This window comes from Gracilinanus agilis, chromosome 4 (assembly GCF_016433145.1).
Source record: "Gracilinanus agilis isolate LMUSP501 chromosome 4, AgileGrace, whole genome shotgun sequence".
NCBI lineage: Eukaryota > Metazoa > Chordata > Mammalia > Didelphimorphia > Didelphidae > Gracilinanus > Gracilinanus agilis.
Window position 1 is genome coordinate 57,505,201 of NC_058133.1, and position 23,431 is coordinate 57,528,631.

Here is a 23,431-nt window from a genome sequence, read left to right on the forward strand (position 1 = left end):
GTGGCGGGGGGTGGGGGGGAAAGTTTGCATTGCAATCCCCCTGCCTTCCTCTCTTTTCTCCAGATCAATGCATATTTGCAAAAGGATTAAGCCACAGATTTAAGCTGTGAGAGCCCATTTCTGTTTTGCAAAGGAGCCGGGACTAAAAACAATCCCAAATCCAGCTCTGATTTCTTTTCACCAAGTGGGAAGGTGGTTTATTTTTCTTGCTTTTTGGAGTCAACACCCTTCCTCATCAGCCCTCATCCCCACCCTCACCCTGCAACCCTTTCACGCCCCCCCCTTCCTTTCCCCACTCCCCATCCTCCCACCATCCTCTAAAAGAGGCAAAGGGATTTTTTTTTTTGGTCTCCCCCCCACCCCCTTTATTCTGAAAAGGATTTGGAGACAGCTTGAACGATAAAAAGCCTTGGTAGTTCCAAGGAACCGAGCCGAAGAGAAGAAGAGGAAACAGGGGCTGCTGTTGCCTTTCGAGATGGATGATCAGCCCAGGTTGATGCATTCCCATGCTGGGGTGGGGATGGCAGGACACCCCGGCCTGTCCCAACACTTGCAGGATGGGGCTGGAGGGACCGAGGGGGAGGGAGGGAGAAAGCAGGACATTGGAGACATTTTACAGCAAATTATGACCATCACAGACCAGAGTTTGGATGAGGCGCAGGCCAGGTGAGATTGAAGCTTTTCTTTTTCATTTCTTGGGTGGTTGTATTTGTTTGTTTATTATTTTTTTTTTCCTTCGGGGAGGGGGCGGCGGGAACAATGGGATTTGAATCACTACAGCGCATTCTTTTTCGGCTTATTTCTTTTCCCGTTTTGTGGAGCAACTACATGGCGGAGGAGTAAGATTTGCAGGAGTGTTGTTATTGAAAGTGTAATCGTCCATGCCGTGATGTGTCTGTATACATATTATATGTGTGTATGTATAGGAACACACATAAACCCAGGCACACAGATAATGTTGCCAGCTGATCACACCACGGCCCTCAGCACTTTTTACTGCCTTACAAAAAAAAGTCACACACAGAAGGCAGAATTGTCAAGTTTGGAACTGCATTCCCCATCTTCCTGTGGGGTACCCCCCACATTACAGGACAACATGTCCCAAGAATACTTTTATTTGCTGAATTATAAGTTGTCCAATTCAGATCTTTTTTATTTTCTTTAATGACTCAAGGGAGAAAAAAAATTTCTAATTTCCATGTTCTCTTTTCCTTCCCTTCCCCCCACGACCTCCCTTCTGTGTGTGGAACAGGGTATTTCTTTGTCAGTAGTTGTCAGCTATCCAGAGAATATTTTGCATATACTTAATGCTCCCTTGTAAGGGGGGAAAATGGGCCGTGGAAAGGAGAAAAATGGAATTTGGCTTCTAGGTCTGTTGATCAGCTTTCTAAGACTCAGGGAAAAATCACTTGGGTTTTGAATTCTAATTTGGGTCAGTTTCCTAAGCTATAGTAACACAAACCAGCCATGTATGTTCCTCAAGGAAAAAAAAAAAAAGGAACAAAAATCAAGATTGCTCTTTCCTCTTCCTCCTTCAGGAGCACCTGAAGGTAGGATGCTACAAATCATAACTGAGACTGTGGTTGGATTATCTGTATGTTAACCCCACAGAGCTTAAAGATATTTCTGGAGGAAATATAATGAGCAAAAGTGCAGCTTTTCAACTTAAACCAGCGCCAAGGAACTGGTATCTCTTACGCTGGCATTTTAGGAAACTGGCTTTCAAAATAAAAACAGAGGATACCCAACAACTGGGACCAAAAGCTTTCCCTTCTCAAAATCTGGGGGGGAAAAACTCTTTCCCCCAAACAAAACAAGATAAAGAAGTCTAATTTCCATTTACATCTATGGGTTTGTCCAGCCTTGAAAAGGAGAGTCAATCACAGAAGTATCCCTTTTTTACTTTGAAAACCTTTAAAAAAAAAAAAAAGATCTGAAATCACTTGGTTATTTCCAGAATTTATTACATGATATTTTGAGAAAGTGAGAATTTTGAAAGGATAGCAGAAGAAACAGCAAAAAAGCAGAGATTGAATGAATTATTATATTATTTTAGCTGTAAGCACATGCAACACGTAACTCAGAAGTAAGGGGACGTAGAGGCTGTTGAAAAGTTGAGAAGGTTTAAAGACCCTTTTCCAAATATAAAAGGGGTAATTGGGTGTGTGTGTGTGTGTGAGGTGTGGGGTGGGATGTAGTTCTCCAGAATTCATTGGTGGGTGCCTTCTATAATTTTATGATCTGAAGAAAAGATGGGTAGATCTGTTAAGAGTTCCCACTTGCATTTATATTCTGAGCCTGGGACAAATAGCTTCATTACATTGTTTCAGAAAAACACACATAGCAATAAAGTACTTTATTAAGTTTGAGGTGGGGAAGAAAGGAGATGAGTGGATACTATACCTCTTTCTGAGATTCCCATCATGTATATGTATGTGGGTTAGTAACTGGAAAGAAACTCATCTTGGAGTTCACTTTCAGTGAACTGAATGGTGCCAGAGAGTTTAGACCTGATGTTGGAATGGGGAAAAAAAAAAAAAAATCCCCTCCCCCATTTAATAGAATAGGCTGGGTACCTAAATGCTAATCCTTTAGAACTGTGCAGTTATTTTTGTTTGTATGTAGATATGTGCATAATTAAAAAAAAAAAAAAACAAAAACAACCAGGTAGAAATAAAGGAAAAGGCTTTGATACCTGCAGATAGCCACTCACTCCTTCTCTTCCCTTTACCCCCCACCTAGAAGAGGTTGTTGAAATTGCCACCTTCCTACTTCCTCCTTGGTTGCTCAGCCCGGGGAGTATCTTTAGTAAATAGGATCAATTGCGCCCAGTTTTCCTTTTTCCCTTTCATTCTTTGACCGAGGGCATTTATTATTTATGGAATATGTAGAATAAGTAGTCTGTGTTTTCGGTACAAAGGCATATGCTCATTTGGATACTTTCACGAGCTGACAGTGGGACTCCCGTCCAGGGAATACACAGGGTGCTTCTGGGGTGCTTTTTAACCCTGGGAGGAAAGAGTTGATTTAATTGCATATCTATTTTTTAACTTTCAAAGGGATTTAAAAAAAAATTGCATGTGTTTGGAGTGTCAGAGGCTTCCATTATTAATCTTTATGTGTTCATTTGGGTTGGTAAACAGAAGTTCCTTAATTCATGGGCTGGGTATGTTTAGTATTTTGTTTCCATTACAAAATCCTTCTGCTCTGAGTAATTACATAGAAAAATAGAGGGAAAAAAGGTATTGTTTTAATCCTCAAGTTCATGCTGAGCATAAAAACAACCAAGCAGAGAACCAGTCCACAAGGCAGAATTGGTTCCTCCCCCCCCCCCCACCCCAATGTGTGCAAGGTCCTAATTGTAAATAATTGAATTTCAACACCTGCAAATAAGCTGTGTGTGCACAAGAGGTATAATGTGAACATAGAGAAATGAATTTATTCCCCATATGTGTGTGTTTGCCCCTGGCAATGCATTTCCATAGTCTTTAACTTGGGGACTGAAATTTTATAAATTGACAGTTCTGCTCAGAAGACCTTTCAAGCATCTTATGTTTATGAGGATGTGGGGGGAGGGGGTGTCTGCAGAATGAATTTGAACACACGGATGAATTCAATTTGGAAAGAAAAAGAAAGCTCTTAAAGCTGGGGATGTTGAATGAGAAGTGGAGCTTGGGCAGGGTTATTAACCCATGCATTTGCCTTTGCCTGTGCTAATTGCCCTCCGTAGAAGTATTGGTTTAGGAAGGCCACTTTATTGCAACTGCTTTTTAAAAACTATTCATAAACAGGCATAATTTAGGTTCATTCTGTTCTGTAGTTAAGCCCCCTCCTTTCCCTCTCTTAATTAACATGATTTCTTTTTCCGTGGTGGGACTCTGTACATTAAGTCATAAAAACAATTGGAGCATGCCACAGAGTTATGCTTAGGATATAATTTTGGTTAAACGTTTGGAATTTTTCTTTTCCCCCTGTGCATTATCAGCAATTTGATCTTGAAAGTTCACCTAAAGCTGCCGTGCTATAATGTTGTTTCTTTCTTACAGGAAACACGCTTTAAACTGCCACAGAATGAAGCCTGCCTTGTTTAATGTGTTGTGCGAAATCAAAGAAAAAACAGGTAGGGATGGGATTCTAGCCTTTTAAGCGTTTTCTTTCTCTCTTTGGCCAAATGGCATCGCTAACCTTTTACCCCTCTGATAGAGGCAAATCTTATTGTAGCTTAAAAAAAAAAAAAAAAAGTTGTTGGTTTCCCTCACCCCCAAATGAATTCGAGTTCTCTAGCTTCCTTTATTTCAATACTAGAATTCTGGAAGAAAGAATGTGAACAAGGCAGTGCTATTTTCCAAATTAACCCTATTTTTCAACATATAGAAAAATTCCCGACTGCTTCTGGGGGGGGGAAAGGCATCAAATTTGCATAGAGAGTGAGCTTGTAGCGTTCATTCACTGTGAAGACCTACTCCCCCCCCTCCCCCCCCCCCAGTTTCTCTGGCTTCCTTGAAATTGGGACTAAAATATGAGTCCTGAGGGGGTGGGGGTGGGAAATGTATTAAAATGGCGATTCTTTTGGAAAAAGACATTCTGAAAGTGAAAGTCCATTTCCTGGGGAGAGCGTGTTTTGATTGATTGTAAAATGTATCTTATTAAGACTGAGGCTGCTTTTAAAGTTTCCTTTCACTCCTTTCTCCTAATTAAAAGGCCCAAATCAGCTGCTTCCTGGGAAAGCCAACCCAGGGTGTCTTGTCAAATGTCTCTGCAGAAACCTCAATATCGGATTAGGTGATTGGTTAGTTTAGGGTAGTATCATTTTATGACAGGGAGATCCTTGGGCTTTTGGAGGGCATCATGACATGAGAGTACTTATTCTGTTGTTTTCCCCTACTTTCTAGACCTCAGACCATGGACTAACGGCACTTATAGCGCATCCCAGGAGGGCATTTAAATTTTAAAAGCAACAATTAAAAAATAGCAGCCATCAATCAGAGGTGTTCTTAAACAACAGATGCTAGGGGAGGGCATTTAGCAAAATACTATTGTTTGTTTATTTCAGTCCTTTGATTTTTTTCTAAGGTGGGCAAATTCCTACCTGGCAGGAGCCAGGGATTGAGGAGGCTGCTGGAAAACTGGGGATGGGGGGGGGGGAGGGTTGGAGAGGGACCCCAGGGGAGGGTGGATGTGTGTGTGTGGGGTCAGGTCTGGAAAAGAAGAGGTTCTTCTTCGACCTGACTCTCTTTAGTGCAGTGCAAAAGTACCTGACGTTTTATTTATTTATATATTTTTACAACAAGGAGCATAACAGTCAATAATTCATATCTAAACCATATAAGCAAGGGCATGGCATGAATGAAAGTGACAATAAATATGATTGCATGCCCGGTTGATATACATTGATAGTTACACATAAAAGGGGGAGGGGGGTGACGAGAGGGAGGGCGCGCGCCGGATAGCGTTCTTTGGAGTGCTGCAGCCCCGTGCCCTTTCTCAAATAAATAAAGAAATGCCTCAAAGTGTGAGAAACTGATTAGAGATGTGATTACTTGACTCTTGAAGTCTATGTAATATGACTACAACCCTTTGTTGAGTGTTATTTGTGCAGCCCCGTAACCTAGACAAAGCACCTAAGCAGTGTCATTCAACCCGCATGAGTCCTTAAGGTTGCCTTGCCAAAGTCTAACCTTATTGGGAAGCTGTTAATTACATGACTCTAGAGACGATGTCATAGATTATATAGATCACGTATACAAATTTCTAAGCTCTTTTTTTTTTTTGGGGGGGGGGTGGCTAATATGCCTCCTACTCTGAATTGATTTCCTGATAGTGAAGAGCAAGATCTCCAAGATTATGTGCGACTGGCTTTTTCTCTTCCTCTCTTTTATTTTTCATTATTTCCCCCTTCCCCTTTCTTTCCTTCCATGTTGATATTCGCTTTGACTATTTGAGTTGTTGACATTCCCTTCCCTTAAAAGAAAATCAAAACTGGATAGTACTCCCAGTTGATTTTTTCTCTGAAGACGCAGAATCAGAAACCAGCGGCATAAAGTTGTATGTGATGAGGCTGTCTGAAAAGAGTATAGTTTTTGAAGATACTTCATTACATTGCGGGGGCAAGGATGCCAGTCAGAACCCTTAGACTTTACATAGTGATGAAGGTGTTTAATTCGAGTCTTCTAATTAAAGCCTATTTGAGATGGCAGATCAAAGTGAGACAGGGTGGCTAAAGACCCACTACAGGTATGGAGTAGGTTGCTGTCTCTTTAATATTGGCTGGAATATCCTGATAGAAGCCACTGTATTCAGGAGAATAAAAATCTCCAAGACATCTTTTAGGGCTGGAGTTAATTAAAAAAAATAATTTGATGTCTGATAAGCACATTTAGAAAAAAAAAGAGGCCCTCTGAAAATAAGGTCTGTCATTTCTTCAGGTTAAAACAAAAATTAAAATAAAACTCTGAAAGAGTATGAGCTGTGAAAGGTAGGAACTATTGGTCACGGTGAGTTAGCATTACTGAAGAGGGAGTAAATGTGAAGACAGATTCCAGGAAAAAGGGAATGCACTGGGCAAAGCTAAAATTTTAGACTTTTTTTTTTTTTCTGACTTGTGTTTTGAAGGGCCAGGATGGGGAGGGTAAAGGTGCCACAGCAATGGGAAATGAGTAGACCCCAGTGGTATTGAAGGGTTTCATGGTAAGGTAGGAGTTATCTATGATGTCTTGAAAGGAATCTCTCCAATTCCAGTACGTGACTCAAGAGCTGCTGTAGACTCCCTGATGTGATGGCATATCTTTCATGGGGTTAATGTGTCGGAGAAACATAAAATGTCTGTAAAGTTGCCCAAGCGTTCTTCTCGACACAGAGATGCCGAAGCGATCCTGTTAGCGCACTCTTTCCTTCCTTGTTTGGGGGGCCCTTATTGCCATTACTTTTACCCTCATTTTCCTTCGGGAAACATTTTGATGCTTCCATCTTGTGGGGTGCTCAGTGGCTGGGTGTTGGGGTGGTGGTTTTTTTTTTTTCTGTCAATCTTAAGTTTTGATGTTTGGCTTTGCCTAGGCCAAATTCTTGAACTTGGATTATTGTTAGGGGATGTACGATTGAGAAGAGCGACCAGTAGTCATGATACTGATTTATCCTTTGTTCTATTTTTAGTTCTTTTTGTTGGAGGTTTGGGAGGTAAAGAGGAAAACTCACTCACATTGACTTCTATGTCTTTTAGAACTTTGAAAAACAACAACTAGGCAGCACTGTCTAAATTATAGCTGATTGATCGGTATTTAAGACCAAAATCACTGTGGGTATATTTAAAAAAAAAATTATGTCTCTTTGCTTCAGGGTGTGGGTGAGTTGTTATGATGACTTTTTTTTCCTCTTTAATAAAGATTAAAACACACTAACAAAAACATTTGGATGGCAAGCTGTTAAAAAACAAAACAAAACTCTGTGTCAGCCTATATTTCAGCTGCATGCGTTTCTACTTTCTCATTGTGGAGACCCATGAGAGGGATATGGGACCATTTAATATGACTTTTCCTTTGGTCTTAAGAACTATTCCTTGTCATCTGACATATTAGCAGTAAGATCAGGGGTAGAAGGGAGGAAAAGGAGGGGGGCGGAGAGGGAGAAAGCGTCAAACAAATTCCATTTCTTAAAAAGACCTTGAATAATTTTTTTCCCCCTGAATCCCCTGTTATTTGTCTTTGTCAAAATTGTGGAGGGTTTAAAAGTAGGAAAAACACTCAATTTTTTTTGGTTGCAGTTTACTAAGCAGAATATTTATAGCTGGCAATGAATAGCTGCAATTGTTGTGAATAGTTTTTAATTTTAGAACATAATAGCTATATCTGGCACTTTGCAGCCCTTTTTCACTCTGTGCATTATCTGCATCGAAGTTAACTCAAATCAAATCATTGGAGGAGGTAAATTTTTTTTTCTTCCTTAACACCCCTTTGTTCTCTTTCTTTCTTTTTCTCTCTGTGTTCAATTAACACCCCCATCAGAGAACTGTAGTGTTTTTTAAAAAAATGCCTAGTACCGTATTTCATTTCTGACACTCTCCCTTATTATTCGCGCCTGTCTTTTCTTTTTAATATAGCAATTACATTATGGGGTTTCTTTTTTTTTTTTTTTCTCTTTAAAGCACTGGAGAATATTGTGTGTGTGTGTGTGTGTGTGTGTGTGTGTGTGTGTGTGTAGGTGCATTGGGGGTATTGTGGAAGGAAACTGTATATTGCAAAGGAAATGTATCTGATGGTTTGGGGGGCTCGGTTAGGGGACAGAGAAATAACTCCAAATGATCTAAAGTGCTCTCTGATCAGATTCCTTCTGGGAGTCAAGGTGGCAGGAGTGAGTTTTCTGAGACATTTGTCTTTAGCAGCCAAATGCTAGCTTAGCTTTTTTTCTCTGTTGATGAGAAAGCTTAAAGAGGAACTATCATGTCCCTATGGATTTAAAATATATATGTGTATATAAATGTATGTATATATGTATGTATGTATATAGTTATTTTTAGAGAAGAAAGGATGGAAGTTATAAAAACAAAGTTTCACTTCCATGCTTTTTGCAAAAAATGTATTTTTAATAGAAAGGTAGAATGATTAGGAAGTATATTATTTATTAGAAATACCATTTTCAGCAGCAGTGCTATGGCAGTGGGACGTGCTGGGGAACATGGAATAAGATAAGTTGCTGATAGGAGATTTCTCAGTAAACCTTTTGAGCAGGGTGTCTATATAATCCATTTTGAGAGATGAGTTTAGCAAGGCAAAGAGAGAAAAAAGGGCACCCACCGAAAGGATTGTAAATCTAGTTTTTGGTGTAACTCTCTTAAGGTTCATGGTGTCAGAAGTGTCGTGGTTATAGTCAGTTCTAGAAACATGGGACTTAGGTGTTTGGGGGAATCAGGGTATGAAGGGAGAGGCAGAGATTGAAACTAAAATGAAAGAAGTGGGATTCACTATGTAAGGGGTGTGTGTGTGTGTGTGTGTGTATGTGTGTGTGTGAGAGAGAGAGAGAGAGAGAGAGAGAGAGAGAGAGAGAGAGAGAGAGAGAGAGAGAGAGAGAGAGAGAGACCTCAGATAGAGGATCATTGTCCAAGAGGGTTTGGTTTGACCATTGTGTTTCCTGTGCTCTGGGACACCAAGGGAGCCCGAGAGAGACAGGGATTCCTTAGATGAGGATGGGCATCTCCTTGTTCCAACTGAGGAGGGAGGATTATGGGCTACAGCTCTGGATGGGCTGAGGGTGGCATTGCCTGCTTGTATAATTACAGCTCTCTTCTGGTACTCAGACCTTTTCTACTGCTGTTTGCTGCTGGGGCATGCCACAGCTGCGCCTCTCTATAGTCTCTGTCCTTCTTGAAGAGGGTGAACTTTATTTTTGTTTCAAAAAAAAAAATCTCCAAACAAACCAGCAGAATGAAACTAGGAACCCATTCAAATTAGGAAGACTTTATTTTTATTTCCTTATTAAAAATACAGTACTGGTTTCTTTAAGAGATCTGGGTTCTTAAAATCATTGTTAGGAAATTTTATTTTTACTTTTAGGTTTTTACCTTTAGGTTTTATCCTTTTTTAAATGGTTTCGTACTGTATTGAGAACTTGCTCAGGCAGGCTCCAACTTACAGCTTTAGTGTTTTAATTTTTGTTTTCATATGTTGTTGCTTTTTTAAAATAACGGACTGAGAGTCTGAAGGCCAGAGTTCCGACTTGGGCTCAGCCAGTTATGTGCCATGTGTGGTTCTGTGACTCTGGGCATGACATTTCACATGTTTGAACTCCTCAGTTCCACACAGGTCCTGTGAGGATAATCACCCCTGACATCCTCCCCCTCAGCCTACCAAGATGGGTGTGGTGACAGTTAATGAATGCAGCAATTGATAAATAAAAACTGGTAGAGAATTAATGAGATGTTTGCAAAGAGCTTTGGGTTTTCTGGACTATATAAACAAAATGTGCTATAATAAATGGCTGAAAGTAATACTATTAGGGCACATAGCCTATTCTGTTTCACATATTGCTGTGATGCTGAACTCTTGAGGGACAGGTGGGTACCTTTTAATTTGCAGGGATGCACTCATTTTCTTAAATTGTTTCATTAGTAAATATCAAGTGGCGGCGATTCTGATATGTATTCCGTAGAAGATTCCCGTCAGTTTATATTTGCCCTAACTGCATCTTCTAGTTTTCCTTGATTGGTGCTAGCCTATTGCAATACTGAAAATAGACTCAGTTGGTGGGAAGGTTGTAATTAGGTCCTGAAGCTCATCTTCTGGATTACAGCAGTAGCTTGTTGAAAGTCTTCTTAACCAATACAGCTAGCTACCTCTTAATTATCCATGGTAATGAGAGATAGGAATGGACATTGATAATTCAGCAACCTCTTTTTAGTCTATGATTTGAACCATATCTTTCACTGAATCTTTTATCAGAAATGCCAAAAAGCAGTGTATTGGATCTGAGATTTACTTCCTTTTATTTCTCCTATCCACTGTCTCTTGGAGGTGCTAATGAGCAGTGTATAAAACTGTCTAGGAGGGTGGAAGGCACTCCAGAGTGAAAGGAGGAAAAGGGTTCTAGGAGGGGAAACAAAGGTCTTGCACATTCCTCAAATGGGGCAATAACCCTTGAAAATCTAGAGCTGAATGTATTGCTAATGGAACTTTTTCTGAGCATCTGGAAACCTACTCAGGAATTATGTATGAAACCAGGTTGAAAGTGGTCTCTCTCTGAGAACAAGAATCCACTGCTGTGGAAAGCAGGAATCACATAGTAAGCCAAGATAAGGTCATCACTTGAATCCATTGTCCTGAATCCTTTAATATAGGAAAATATTAATCTGAGTCAAAGCAAGAAGCAATGGACACAGATCTGGGGGTCCCTGGGCATAATTGTGAAGTAGAGGCAATGTTGATTGTTGGGACCATCAGTCATCCTTTTTGAACTCTCAAGCGACATCCTTTCTCTTTTTTACCCTCAGGTATCCAGTGCATTCATGCTGGGTCTCTTTGCTCTCTTTCTTCCTGTCCCCAACAAAACTTGGTTTTACAATTTGGTAAACTTATTTACACTGAAGTGTAAATGAATGATAAGTTTTAATATGCTATCTCTTGGGTAATATATTTACATTTTAATAGAGAACAAAGTCTTATAACAAAAAATAAGTCTTTAGCAGAATTTCTATGAAAAGAGAATGGGAATTTTTTGGGGGGTGGGATGGGAGGTAAACATATTGGAACACCTTTTTGGGCATGCCTGATATCCTACTTTATGGGTTGCTGCCTACTGTGGCATCCCTGAAATATATACATTGTGTTCATCAGTTCTATCTCCATAACTTCTGGCCCTTTCTGGGTACGGCTGGGTCCTATCCCTGTCTCTAGGTTGTCAGCATGAGGGAAAAAGAAGAAAAAAAAAAAAACAGATCCTCAACAGCAGCTTTGCTGGGAAAGTCTTTGGAACTCAAAGAAAAGAACACCAGACTGGTTGCAAAATGGGCCAATCCTCAATTTGGCATCAATTAGGCCCCCAATTTACCCTTGCACTCTGGCTGGCTCTTTAGGCTAGGACAAAGAAGTCCTGCTGTGGGAGCCTCCCTTCTCCCCAGCCTTCTCTCTCCCAACACAAAAATTTGGTTTAAGAGTTACGTGGTGGTTAAAATTTTTGGAGTAATAGAAATGCCTAATATTATTTCATGGTCATTATTATTGTGTTGAGCAGTAAAAGTGTACAAAACAAATTTGAGGTATTGCTTGGGTATGTCTTAACCTTCTTTCTCCCTTTTGCTACCTCTCGGCTTTCTTTTTTTGATTCTTCCTCCATGTGTTGTTTTCTTTTCCTTAATGAAACCTGAGGGAGTCCTAAGAGAGGGTGAGTTATATGGGTGCTGCCATCTTGCCTGTTATGCTAAAAGTACGTGGAAATGAACAGTCCTTGGCTTAGGTGACAGGGCATCTAGGTTGGAGTAGTTCTGGAAAAAAAACAAAAAACTTTTTGATTCTTAATTGCTTTTATCTTTTTTTTTTCTTACAACCCTTCATTTTTTTCCCCTCCTAGATTGTCATGTGAAAATGTCTGTAATTATATTGAAACTAGGGGATGTATTGTTCAGCATGGGTCTTCTAAAACCGATCTTAGGTGTGTCCCAGGCATTCCATTCCATTTAGTTGATTCTGTGACTCAAAAAAAGAATAATGTTTTCTCATCTGTGTTTCATGTCTGCCCACTTCTAAGCTAGAAATTGTTTTTGAAAACTGAGGTGTAGTAGAGGTTTGGGAAGCTTTGGACCTTGGTAGATAGGTTGATAGCTTGATGGATGGTTAGACAGGTAGATAGAACATTTATTGGTGAAGAAATAGGGTCTCCCCCTGGGAGTTAGGAAATCTGGGCTTGGTTTTTGTAGTACAGACTTGGTGAGTGACCTTTGCTGAGTTATCCCGATATCTTCCCATCTCATTCACTCAACTGAAAAGTAGAAGTAATACTTGTCCTCCATATGTCTGGTATGAAGTTTGTTTGGAATTTAGTGTAATAATTATATCAGAGGTATCTCAGCTGTGTGTGTGTGTGTGTGTGTGTGTGTGTGTGTATGTGTGTGTGTGTGTATGTGTGTGTCCTTGGGCGAATCATTTAACTTTTGAACTTCCATTGCATTAACTTAAAAAAACCTCACAACCATATACCTTCAGTCTTGAAATCAATACTGTGTATTGGTTTCAAGGCAGAAGAGCAGTAAGGGCCAGGCAATGGGGATTAAGTGACTTGACCAGGGTCACATAGCTAGGGAGTATGGGAGACCATCTCTTGGTTTGGCTCTCAATCCATTGAACCACCATAGCTGCTGCCTCCCCTATTGCAGTAACTCTTGAGGTCTCTTCCAGCTCTGACAGTCTATTGATTCAGCTTCCTTAAAACATCATAGTCCGCAGAAGAGATCAGAAAAATAGTGTTTGTCCCTTATGCTTTGAGCTGGGATAGAGGCATTTGTTTACCTGGTGGCCCTGTGCTGTTTAGGGCAGATGGAGGATGAATGGGATGGTATATCGTTCTCTTGTAGCTCAGGGTTTTTCTATAATTTTTTATTAGCCAATTTGAGTCGGAGTATTTGTTATTCCAACAGAATGCACCCTGTAATTGTCCCTGTTACTTGACTTGAAACTGTATGCCTCTGTCTTTTACTGATAACAAGGAAATCTTCCCCCAAACTATAGAGATGAGCCAGAGGAAATTTTTTGCCTGCTCAGGAATGACTTCTACCATGCCTAGTATGAGAAAGTACTTTAGAGGTTTGTGTGTGAGTGTGCATTGACCACCTAGAATTTTTCAATGGAAGGTATTTGCTTAACGAAGACCCTTGAACTCATATTAATAATCATTTAAAAACAAAAGCCAAGGGCATGGGGACTGCAACCTCCCTTTGTACAGGGCCTCCTTACCTCCCTTAGCCCTTTTGCTGTGTGCAGTATTGGGGGAAGGAGACAGGGGGATAGAGGTGCTTTGGGCAGTGCAAGAGTGTAAATTATGGAGGCTGGGGATGTCAAGACATTGTGCCATGAATAAACGTAGGCATTTTAGTCATGAGGCCAATTAGGGAGAGAGGGAGAAGGGGGGAAAGGAAGGGGATTCTGAGTTAGGATGGAGAAGTGATAGTGGAGCAGCCTGGAAAGGGTTAAGGGGTCCCCTTGCTAAATGGAAACTTTAGTAAGTTAAAAAAAAAAAGGTAAGTGGGTGAACCTGGTAGCAAGCCACATGACCTTGAACTAGTAAGTGAGGCCCCCTTTTTTAGACAGGATAATAAGGCAGGGAGCTGGGGCCTTGGTAGACAGGCGTCTTAGTCCCACCGCCCTCCGCACAATTAGGCTTTCAGAAGTGTGTGTGTGTGTGTGGGGGGCGGGTAGGAAGGGAAGGCAGAAACCCCCATATCAGATCTGTTTACTTAACCACAAGGTTGATTTACGTGTCATACGTTACCTCAAAGTAACGCAGAGCCCACCTCTTGTCCCCCTCCCCCCATATCTCCCCATCGTGGGGGCTCCTGTCCTCCCATACAGCTCCTCCCTCCCCTCCCCCTCCAGTCTATCCCCTCTCACTTAAGTAAGAGAAATATTTGCTCCATAAATCAGAGTAGAGTGAAGAAAATCTCAAGGACCACCAGCGTGTGGGCAGAGGACGCCGGGACACGGACTGTACTTCGGGCAGGCAGCCTGGCTTCTCATCTTCCTGTCCGCCTTCTTTGTCAGCGGGATTTCTCAGACGCGGGATAAGAGTTTTCTTTGTGTGTTGGGTTTTTTTTTTTTTTTTAATATAATTTCCCTATTCATTGGTGGTGCTTCTGTCTCCTTTCTGAGGGATCCTGCTGAGCCCCAGGGCACAGTGCCATAGACTAGTGCCTCTGGGTCTGGCCCCCTGGGCATTTTTCTCCTCTCCCCTTTCCCATCCTTTATTAGGCTCCTCCCGCACAGCTGACCCCTCTTGTCCCTCTCCTTGGAGCTTCCTTCTGCTTGGAGGGTGGTAAAGGGAGAAGACTCCCCTGAGAGAAAACACACAGGAGCCATAATTCCTTTATTAAAAACCTCCTAATATGGACTTGGCTTGTGACTAGCATGGCCTCTCTAGAGGAGGGAGCTGTGTGGCTTGCTCGGGAGCCGCTGCTGCCCGTCGTCCTTCTCCGGGGACTGACGCAGCCTCAGTTCCACCCAGCATTGAGTTTTCGGTATGCGAGGGCCCATGCGGCCGGACGTGAGTGGTGGCTGCTCTGTGTACGGGCCGGAGTGAAATTCACCGGGCAGAATGCGAGTGTCCATTGCCGGTTCCTTCTCCCAAGACTCTGCGGTTCTGTATTAAATGAATCAAATACTTTATAATCCAAAGTCCCTGGAGATACCTTACCCTCTTCCCCTGGCTCCATTCCTACAGAGGGCGGCAGCAGCAACAGCAGCCTTCTTGTCATCTTTCCTCTGGAGAGATTTTTTAACCCCAAGAACCTTGGCTTACTTTAAACAACCCTGACATTTGTTTTTGTTAAGCTTGGTCTGATTTCTTTAACATTTGAAACAGGTTTGAGTTTTGCAAACATACGCTGTTCTTCCCTGGCCGCTTTCTCTGTCTCGGAGAAATAACCAGAGGGGCCTCTAATCTACCTTATTTTTTACAAGAGTCTTGGGAAATTGGATAACCATTTAAAAAAAAAAATTCCCCCCTCCCCCATTTGCCTGCTTAATTCTTGCTTCCTTAGCCAAGTCAGGAAGGGGTCGTTGTCAGACTCATAGCTGACCTCTATGTTTTATATTTTTTCTTGCAAACCTACCCTGGAAACAGTGGCCCTAATGATGATGATGATGATGATGATGAATTACTACTACTACTGCTGCCCCTGCTGCTACTATATGTATTATTGTGTTTCATTGTTACTCTGGAGAGCTGCTTTATGGGGTACAAGGTTGTACTTTTTGTAACTTTTCCATGGGCAGCTGGTAGATGGAATGCTGGACCCAGAGTCAGGAAGGACAGAGTTCAAATCTCATCTCAGTCACTTTTGAGCTACATGACTTAAGAAAAGTCATCTTACCTCTATCTGCCTCAGTTTCCTCACCTGTAAAATAGGGATAATAATGGATCTACCTCACAGTTGTTAAGATAAAATATTTATAAGTGCTAGTGGTCATCATCATCATTTTATTATAAAGAGAACTGACCACTGTCATCACCACACATACACAGACCGACATTTGCATGGAAGGCTTCCTTTTTGTAGATGTGCACCAGTCTGTTTTTTAGGCCAAAGAATTGAGATCGTTATTGATTCTGGATTGGTTTTTTACCTCCAGTAACTGAGATAGAATTGTAGAGTCATTATGCAGGTACCAATGGGGATAATAATGACAACTACCTTATAGGGTTGCTGTGAACATAAAATAATATTTATAAATGTTAGTTATTGGTATAGTAATTATAATTATGATGGCAATGAAGAGGATGAGGGTTAGGAAAGCTAACTATTGCCATCACCACATATTGTTATTTTGGCATTTCAATTGCCTATGACTCTTTGGGATCCCATCTGTGGTTTTCTTGGCCAAGATACTGAACTGGTTTGCTGTTTCCTTCTCATTTTACTATTGAGAAAATTGAGGCCAGCAGGATTACGTGACTTGCCCAGGGTCACTCCATTACTACTAATGTATACCTAAATTGAAGGCTTCCCCTCCCAGTAGATTTGTACTGTCCTATTCTTTGATCCTGAGGCTGAAGAACTGAAGTCATTAATAGTGGATCAGTTTCTCAACTTCAATAAATCTGAGAAAGAATTGTAGGATTGTTATATAAATGGAAAGAGTGTTGAATTTGTAGTTAGAGGACCTGAGTTCAAAACGCAGATCTGTTACTTTGTGCCTTTTTGTTCTTGGGCTACATAGTTACTTCCTTTGGACCTCAGTTTTTTTCATCTGTAAAATGTGAGAGATTAGGAAATCCCTAAAATCCCTTCCAGTTGTATGTATATGATCTTATGTTTCTAAGAATGGGCAAGATATTGTTATTGTTCTAGTTATTGTTTTTGCAGTAGAATAGGAGTAATGATAAAAGTTACAACAATGATGAATTAATAATGCTAGAGAAAACAATCTTCCGGTTTTCCCATTTTTGTAAAGCCTCCTTCCTGCTTCAATTCCCTATTGAGTTTTTTTTTCCCAAGTATTTATTACTAATATCTTTTTACCGGAGATGGGAACAGGATCTAGGTTCTTTGAGGACAAGGACAATTTTTGTTTTATTTTGTACTTCCAATACAGTGCTTTGCACATAGTAGGCTCTAACAAATTCTTGATGAGTTGAGTTGGTCTGTTTGAATTGGCTGCAGCTTGGTTTGAGGGTCCAGTTATTCTTGCTCTTGCTATAAGAGAAAATCTGCTCAGGACCTTCTTCCATTTGGACCATTCAATAATATACTTCCCAGAGTATAGACATTTCTTGCCTTTCCTTTATTTTCCTTCTTTAAACTCTGTCCCTTTTTAAATGGTGGCAGTTGAAAACAATATTATTATTTTTTATAATGGTTGCTAAAATATTTCTAGACAGCACATATTAAATTGCCTCTGGTGAGGAACTCTTACAGCCCTTGAATTAAGTGGCAAAATTAAAAACCAAAAAACCTATACCTCCCAATCCTTATTGGGGTAATGTGTTAAGCCTTTGGGGAACACTCAGCTGATAGGAATTGCAAAGCACTTCTGTTCCTTTTTTCTTTGATTATTAATTTTTTTAAAAAAAGTACTGTGTACCTTGAATGATAAGTCACCTTATGAGGTGGTTTATGGACCAAAGTCATTTATCTCTCATGATCCTATGATCTTTAAGGAACTGAGGAAATAAGAGAACTGCCAGGATACTGGAGACAGACAAGTGTTTTTCTGGGGAAGATGGAAATTCAAATCAGTGAATTTGACAAATATCCCCGGTAAAATCCTGGAAAGGCTTACCAAATAGATGTTTTGTGTTTAGAAAGGGAAACTATGATTACTAGAAATTTCTACCGTTATGGCTTAACTAAAAAGGAGCCGTACCAGTCTAACCTTGGTTCCTTTTTTTGACATGGTTACTAGACAGGACTGGGTGAACACCATAGCGTATTTAGCAAGGCATTTGACACCATTTCTCATACTCTCATAACTGGATGTAGGTGATTTGGTGGATTCAAAATGGATTCAGTAACTATACTCTTGCTAAAGTCCTTATGTTAAATGAATTGCTGTTAGTTTACAGCAAGAGTTCTTAAACTGGGGACTTGGAATAAATTTAAAATATCTTGATAACTATATTTCAGAATACTTGGTTTCCTTTCTTATTAGATGTATTTTATGCACTTAAAATGTTTTTCTGAGAATGAAGGGGTCCATAGACTTCCTTGGTTGTCAGAGACACAATAAAGGTCAAGTGTCTTTATTCAACAAGGAGAAGTCTAGTGACTATAAAATAGGGTTCACTTCTTGATCCTGTTCCATTTAATATTTTATGAAAGATCTGAGTGAAGATATAGATGGCCTAAATGCCAAATTTATGGATGACATGGAGCATGGGAGCAATATTTTCATTGAAAGAAGGAACCATGATCCAAAATAGTGGTAGACCAACTATAACAAGACAAAATGTAATAGAAATAAATAGAAAATTATGAACTTAAGTTGAAAAAAACAATCAGAATAATTATCGACCAGAGGAAACCTGGCCTAACGAGAGCTCAGGGAGAAAAGATTTAGGAGTTTGAGTTGACTGCAAACTCAGTGTGACTCAGCATTGTGATACAGCAGCAGAGAGAGTGAATATAACCTTAGACAGCATTGTCAGAAGTGTAATGCCCAGAAAAAGGAGGTTCTCATGCCATTTTACTCTGCACTGCACTTGCCTCACCTGGCATAGTACTATATATTTAGCTCTATGTGCTGCATGTTTTTATTTTTGTTTTTGAGGGATGTCTGGCAAGCTGGAGGGCAACCAGGATGGAGAGGAACTCAATCATGTGATAGGAGGAACAATTAGGTGAAGGACCTTGGGATGTTTACCAAAAATCTGAGCATTTTAATAAGTTTTTGAATATCTAAGGAGCTCTTGCAAGGATGAGGACTAAGCTGGATTCTTTGTGATTCTTGAGGACAGAATTAGGTGTAATGAGTGGAAGTTGCAGGGTGGCAGATTTGAGCCTGATTTAAGGAAGGCTTTCCTAACAGTTAGAGCTATATAAAAAATAGAATGAATACTCTCAGAGCATACCGAGTTCTCTGTGGCTGGAAATCAAAAGCTTGATGACCACTTGTTGGCAATTTTGTAAAAAAGGATTTATTTGTATATCATGTTGAAGATGAACAAGATGGCTTCTGAGTCTTCCAACTCCATTATTTTAAGTTTTAAAAGGGAGACAGATACATAGAGGGAAGGCGAAGGGAATAAGCATTTCTGTATCACTTACTCTGTGCCAGGCACTGTACTAAACACTATTTACAGATATTATCACAGTCAATTCTCACAACAGTCCTGGAGGTGGGTGCTATTATTATCTCCACTTAACAGTTGAGGAAACTGAGTCATCCAGAGGTAAAATGGCTTGGACAGGGACACATAGCTAATTTTAAGGGTCTGATGCCAGATTTGAATTTCAGGAAAATATAAGACAAAATCCATGCCCTCAAGGAGCTTCATAATCAACTGGAGGGGTTAAGCCACATACCTAAATAATCGTAATACAATTCAGTTTGTGATTGTGTAAAGGTGATAGGCGTATGGTTTTTAAGAGGGAGGGAGAGGAAGCATTAAGGAAAGCATCTTAGAGACCTTGAAGAATAAATGAGGACCCTGATAAGAAGCTCAGAGCTGGCAAATAAATAGGAGCAGGGAAAGGTCATTTAGTCAGAGAAGAGTGAGGAAGTTGGGAAGATATATGATGCATTTGAAGATTAGTATATGATGCATTTTGGCTGGAGTATTGGGTTTGTGTGGAGTACTTGAAAGTAGGAGAATCAGCATATTGCAGTGGAAAGGGTGCTAGATTCAGGGTCAAAAGACGCAATTTTGAATTGAATAAGGAACTGGACTCTGACCTTTAGGATCCCTTGAAGCTTTATAGCTTCTATCCTGTGAAAGTAAGCTTGGTGCCCAATCATGGGGGAAGGTGTGTCTGGAATGCTGGGCACAGGTTTTTGAACACGGCGGTAGTGATTTCCCATTCCCAAGCATAGACGATGCTGGAATAACCTGGCCTGATTGCATTAGCCAATTTGGACCTTCTATTAAAAAAACAAAACAAAACACCTTACTTCACACTGGTTTTTATTAATTTCACAACAGAGTCACAGAGTGGAGAAATAAAGCCTCAAAGTAAAGCTCTGTAGAAGACAGGGAGAAGGCACTAGATGAGTGGAGAATATTTCCTGTGGCAGACTTTACCTCTTAAGTGACATTGTTATTCAGCTCCTGGAGGTAGAGGTTGGCTTTAAAGGTCACCCTCGTTCTGAGCTAACATTTCATTTTCACACTGGGTGATTACACGCAGAAACAGGTTTGGGTTGGTGCAGGGGATTCTCCAACTTCTTGTCTAGTCAGCCTGGAAAATGCTCGTGTCCCGTTTCTGATCATTTCCTTCCTATTACATTCCTTCCTTCGCCCCTGTTCAGGGCCTCCTCCTCCCCACTCCTCCCCACCCCCCTTTCGTCCAGTTTGCTATTTACCAAGCCGGGGACCTGGGACCACTTGGCATTTCCCAGGATAGCTGGAATTTACCACCTGCTGAATAGGCATTCGGTGACATTTGCTCACCTGGGCAGCTTAAGCTATGAGGTCTGGGCTGGAGGAATAAGAAAGGGAAGGCTGAAATTTACCTCCATGCTCCAGGGTTCTTGCTGCTAAAGGAAGCAAACAGGGAGAGTTTTTCTTCAAGGCAGAATTAATTTTCATCGTGGCTTGAATACACGTGCACATATGTATATTCAGTGTCATGGATGAATGTAGACGATTTTTGCATTTGATGTCATTCTGCCGTCATTATTGTAACGAATTAAGTTTTCATGGTTAGCATCCCCCCTTTTCACAGGCAAAGTCCTTTCTGTTTTCTTCTGCTTCCTTTTGGTAGGAGCTGGCTTGAGTTAATGCCTTTTGAGGCCTTGTGTAATTAGACTGCCTGTCTCCTTAAGGTTTATGATACTCTGGATGATGGTGCACACAAAGCTTTCTCCTTGAGCCCTCCCCAGCCCCTTTGCTGGTAAGGAAATAGCTGCCTGTCTCTTTGGATCAAACCAGCTTAGGGGCTTGTGCAGTCCAGTTACTGGGACAGGCAGGCCCGTGGGGCCTCTGGCTACTGGAACACACAGACTCCCAGTTTGTCTGTCCTGGCTGTCAGCCTAGGAAGGGAAGGAGGCAGTGGATGGTGAAGGTGTTATTCTATACATGAATTTGTCCTGTTCCAGTGATGCAAATGGAAGGGTGCGAGAAGCCCCAGGGCTGGGGGAAAAGGGTGACTGTGAATCATCTGGGACTGAAAGCAGAACCGGGAGTATCAAAGCAGCAAATAGTTTCTTGATTATTCTGCATGGAGCCCAGGGCTGGGAGTTCTGCTCTCCAAAGTTGACAGGTTCCCTTCAGGAAGTCCTAGGAAAAGCAGATGGGTGTTTCTGTTCATTGCCATCAAATGATAGTCCTTCAGATTGTAGTTCCTTTATTTAAAAAAAAAAAAAAGCATTCATTGTCCCTCAGAAATTTTCTGCTGTCTGAAGAATGGACTTCGGCCATGTCCCAGAAGCCCCTGCTGGCTAGCCCCACACCTCTTTCCCAGTTCCTGATGTTGGTGGACAGAAAGGAAGGACTGAGAGACCTCATCAATAAGGGAGGAGGGTCTTGAATTATCCATAGCTGATTGGCATGATGCCCCTTGCCTTTTCCCTTTTTGTTTGCTCCTATTTCAGGTGTTAACCATGTACTTATTTTGACAGGCAGATTAAAGGCAACCACCACTTTTTCTAAGATGCTCTTAAAATTTTTTATACTATAGCTTTAGGGTTTTCAGAAAGAGGCAAGGATATTCAGGAATGTTTTTCTTGTCTTGTCTTCTACGATTTCTGTTTCTGCCATCTTTCCACCAGGACCTCCCTTCTTCTTCTCCCTGTGAATCATACCCGTTTTAATCTTCTCTTCTTGTCAACTAGGTAGGTCCCTTTTGGATAAGTGCTCTTCGCATTGAGGAAGGGAGTATATGTCTCCCAAATAAGAGAGTAGATGCTAAGTAAAAATCCAGAAATGGGTGGCCAGTTTGTACTAACATATAAGGGAAATAATTTTATTCTGTTTCATAGTGTAGTCATTTGTGTACATTTTTCTTTCCTATAAAATCTAGCATGGATCCCTAATACCTAAGATGAAATATATGTTCCCCTGCCTGGCATTTGGAAAGCCTAATAATTAACCGTCTATCACCATGTTGACTTTCCAGATTTACTCCATAACTTTCTTTAACACATTTAAAATGTATATTGAATTGAACTGATTTGAATTTGGACTTTTAACTGTTCCCCAAATTCATCATCCTTTTTTTTTTTTTTTTTGCATGGGCTCCCACATGCCAATATGCATTTCCTTCAAGACTCAGCTCAGATCCCCAGTCTTAAGGGAAACTGTACTGATCACTGATCCTTCTCCCCATTCTCCCCTCTCTTCCACCTCCAGCAATAATTGCTTCTCCATCCTCAAGTTACAGTGTATTTATCTGTCTCTATACAGGCTCTGTTGTTCCAGCTCCAGGAGGTAAAAGCTACCATGTTGACGTTTGGTTTTGTATCCCTAATGGGTCAACATGCCTCTCTGGTAAACACCTACTATGTGTCAGGCACTGTGCTTACTAGGGATACAAAGAAAAGGCAAACTCAAAAGAAACCAAGTAAACACCCAGTTTATAACAATAACTAGCATTTATTTATAGTACTTTAAAGTTTGAAAAGTGCTTTACAGATTTTCTCATTTGATTATCACAACCTGTGGGTTGTAATAATTATAATATTGATGGTAGTATCAATAATATAATAATATTAGCATAAGTATAATATTGTTAGGTAGCATTATCCCCATTTACAGATGAGGAAACTGAAAATGGAAAAGGTTAGTACTTGCCCAGAGTTATAGAACTGATAAGTATCTTGAGACTGGATTTGAACTCAGGTCAACTCCAACTCAGCTTTCTATCCACTGTGTTACTCTGTATAATAAATGTTTGTTGAAATGAGCTATAAATATCTTGGGAATAGTGACTGTGTCATACCTAGAGTTATCTTTCTATCTCTACTGTTACTTACTAGAATCACACGTCAGAACTTTCAGAGACCTCAGACCCTCCAGTCCAATTATTAACCCAGATAAGAATCCTTTCTCCAACATGAAATTTTGGTTCAATTGAACTGGGATATACAACCATTAAATGTTTCTCTTTCCACTCTTACTCTTCATTCTACAACCACCTAGTATTGAAGAGGAGATATGAAGAAGCATAGTGGGTTTTTTTTTTTTAATGGAGATAAGGGCTGGAACTTGGAATCATGAAGACCTAGATTCCAATCCTGCTTCAGATACTTACTCTCTGTGTGACCCCCAGCAAATCATTTAAGAAGAGTGACTGCTGTGAGGATCAAGTAAGAATGTGTATAAAGTGCTTTGCAAACTCGAAAAATATCTTTAAAATGTGTTATTTACATAAAATATTACAAATACTATTTTATTATATATAAACAGAAACAGTTATTTCATTAATATATCACAAATAATATTTTATTGTGTATAAAACACAAATGATTATTTTATTATGTATAAAATATAAACAATTATTTTATTATATACAAAATAAGTAATAATTATTTTATTTTTAATATATACAAATATTATTTTGTTTTATTACATACAAAATAAGTAA

General features: G+C 40.3%; 1 protein-coding gene across 3 annotated transcripts in view; it reads left to right on the forward strand.

Moving 5' to 3' along the window:
• Positions 1-24: 24 nt before the first annotated feature.
• PBX1 (PBX homeobox 1) overlaps positions 25-23,431 on the forward strand; it is a 343,236-nt gene continuing 319,829 nt past the window's right edge. For all 3 annotated transcript variants that reach the window (XM_044676634.1, XM_044676635.1, XM_044676636.1), the window contains exons 1-2: positions 25-666; positions 4,047-4,120. In XM_044676634.1, the coding sequence (XP_044532569.1) occupies positions 476-666; positions 4,047-4,120 (265 nt within the window). In that variant the 5' untranslated portion in view covers positions 25-475. The remainder of the gene's footprint in view (positions 667-4,046; positions 4,121-23,431) is intronic.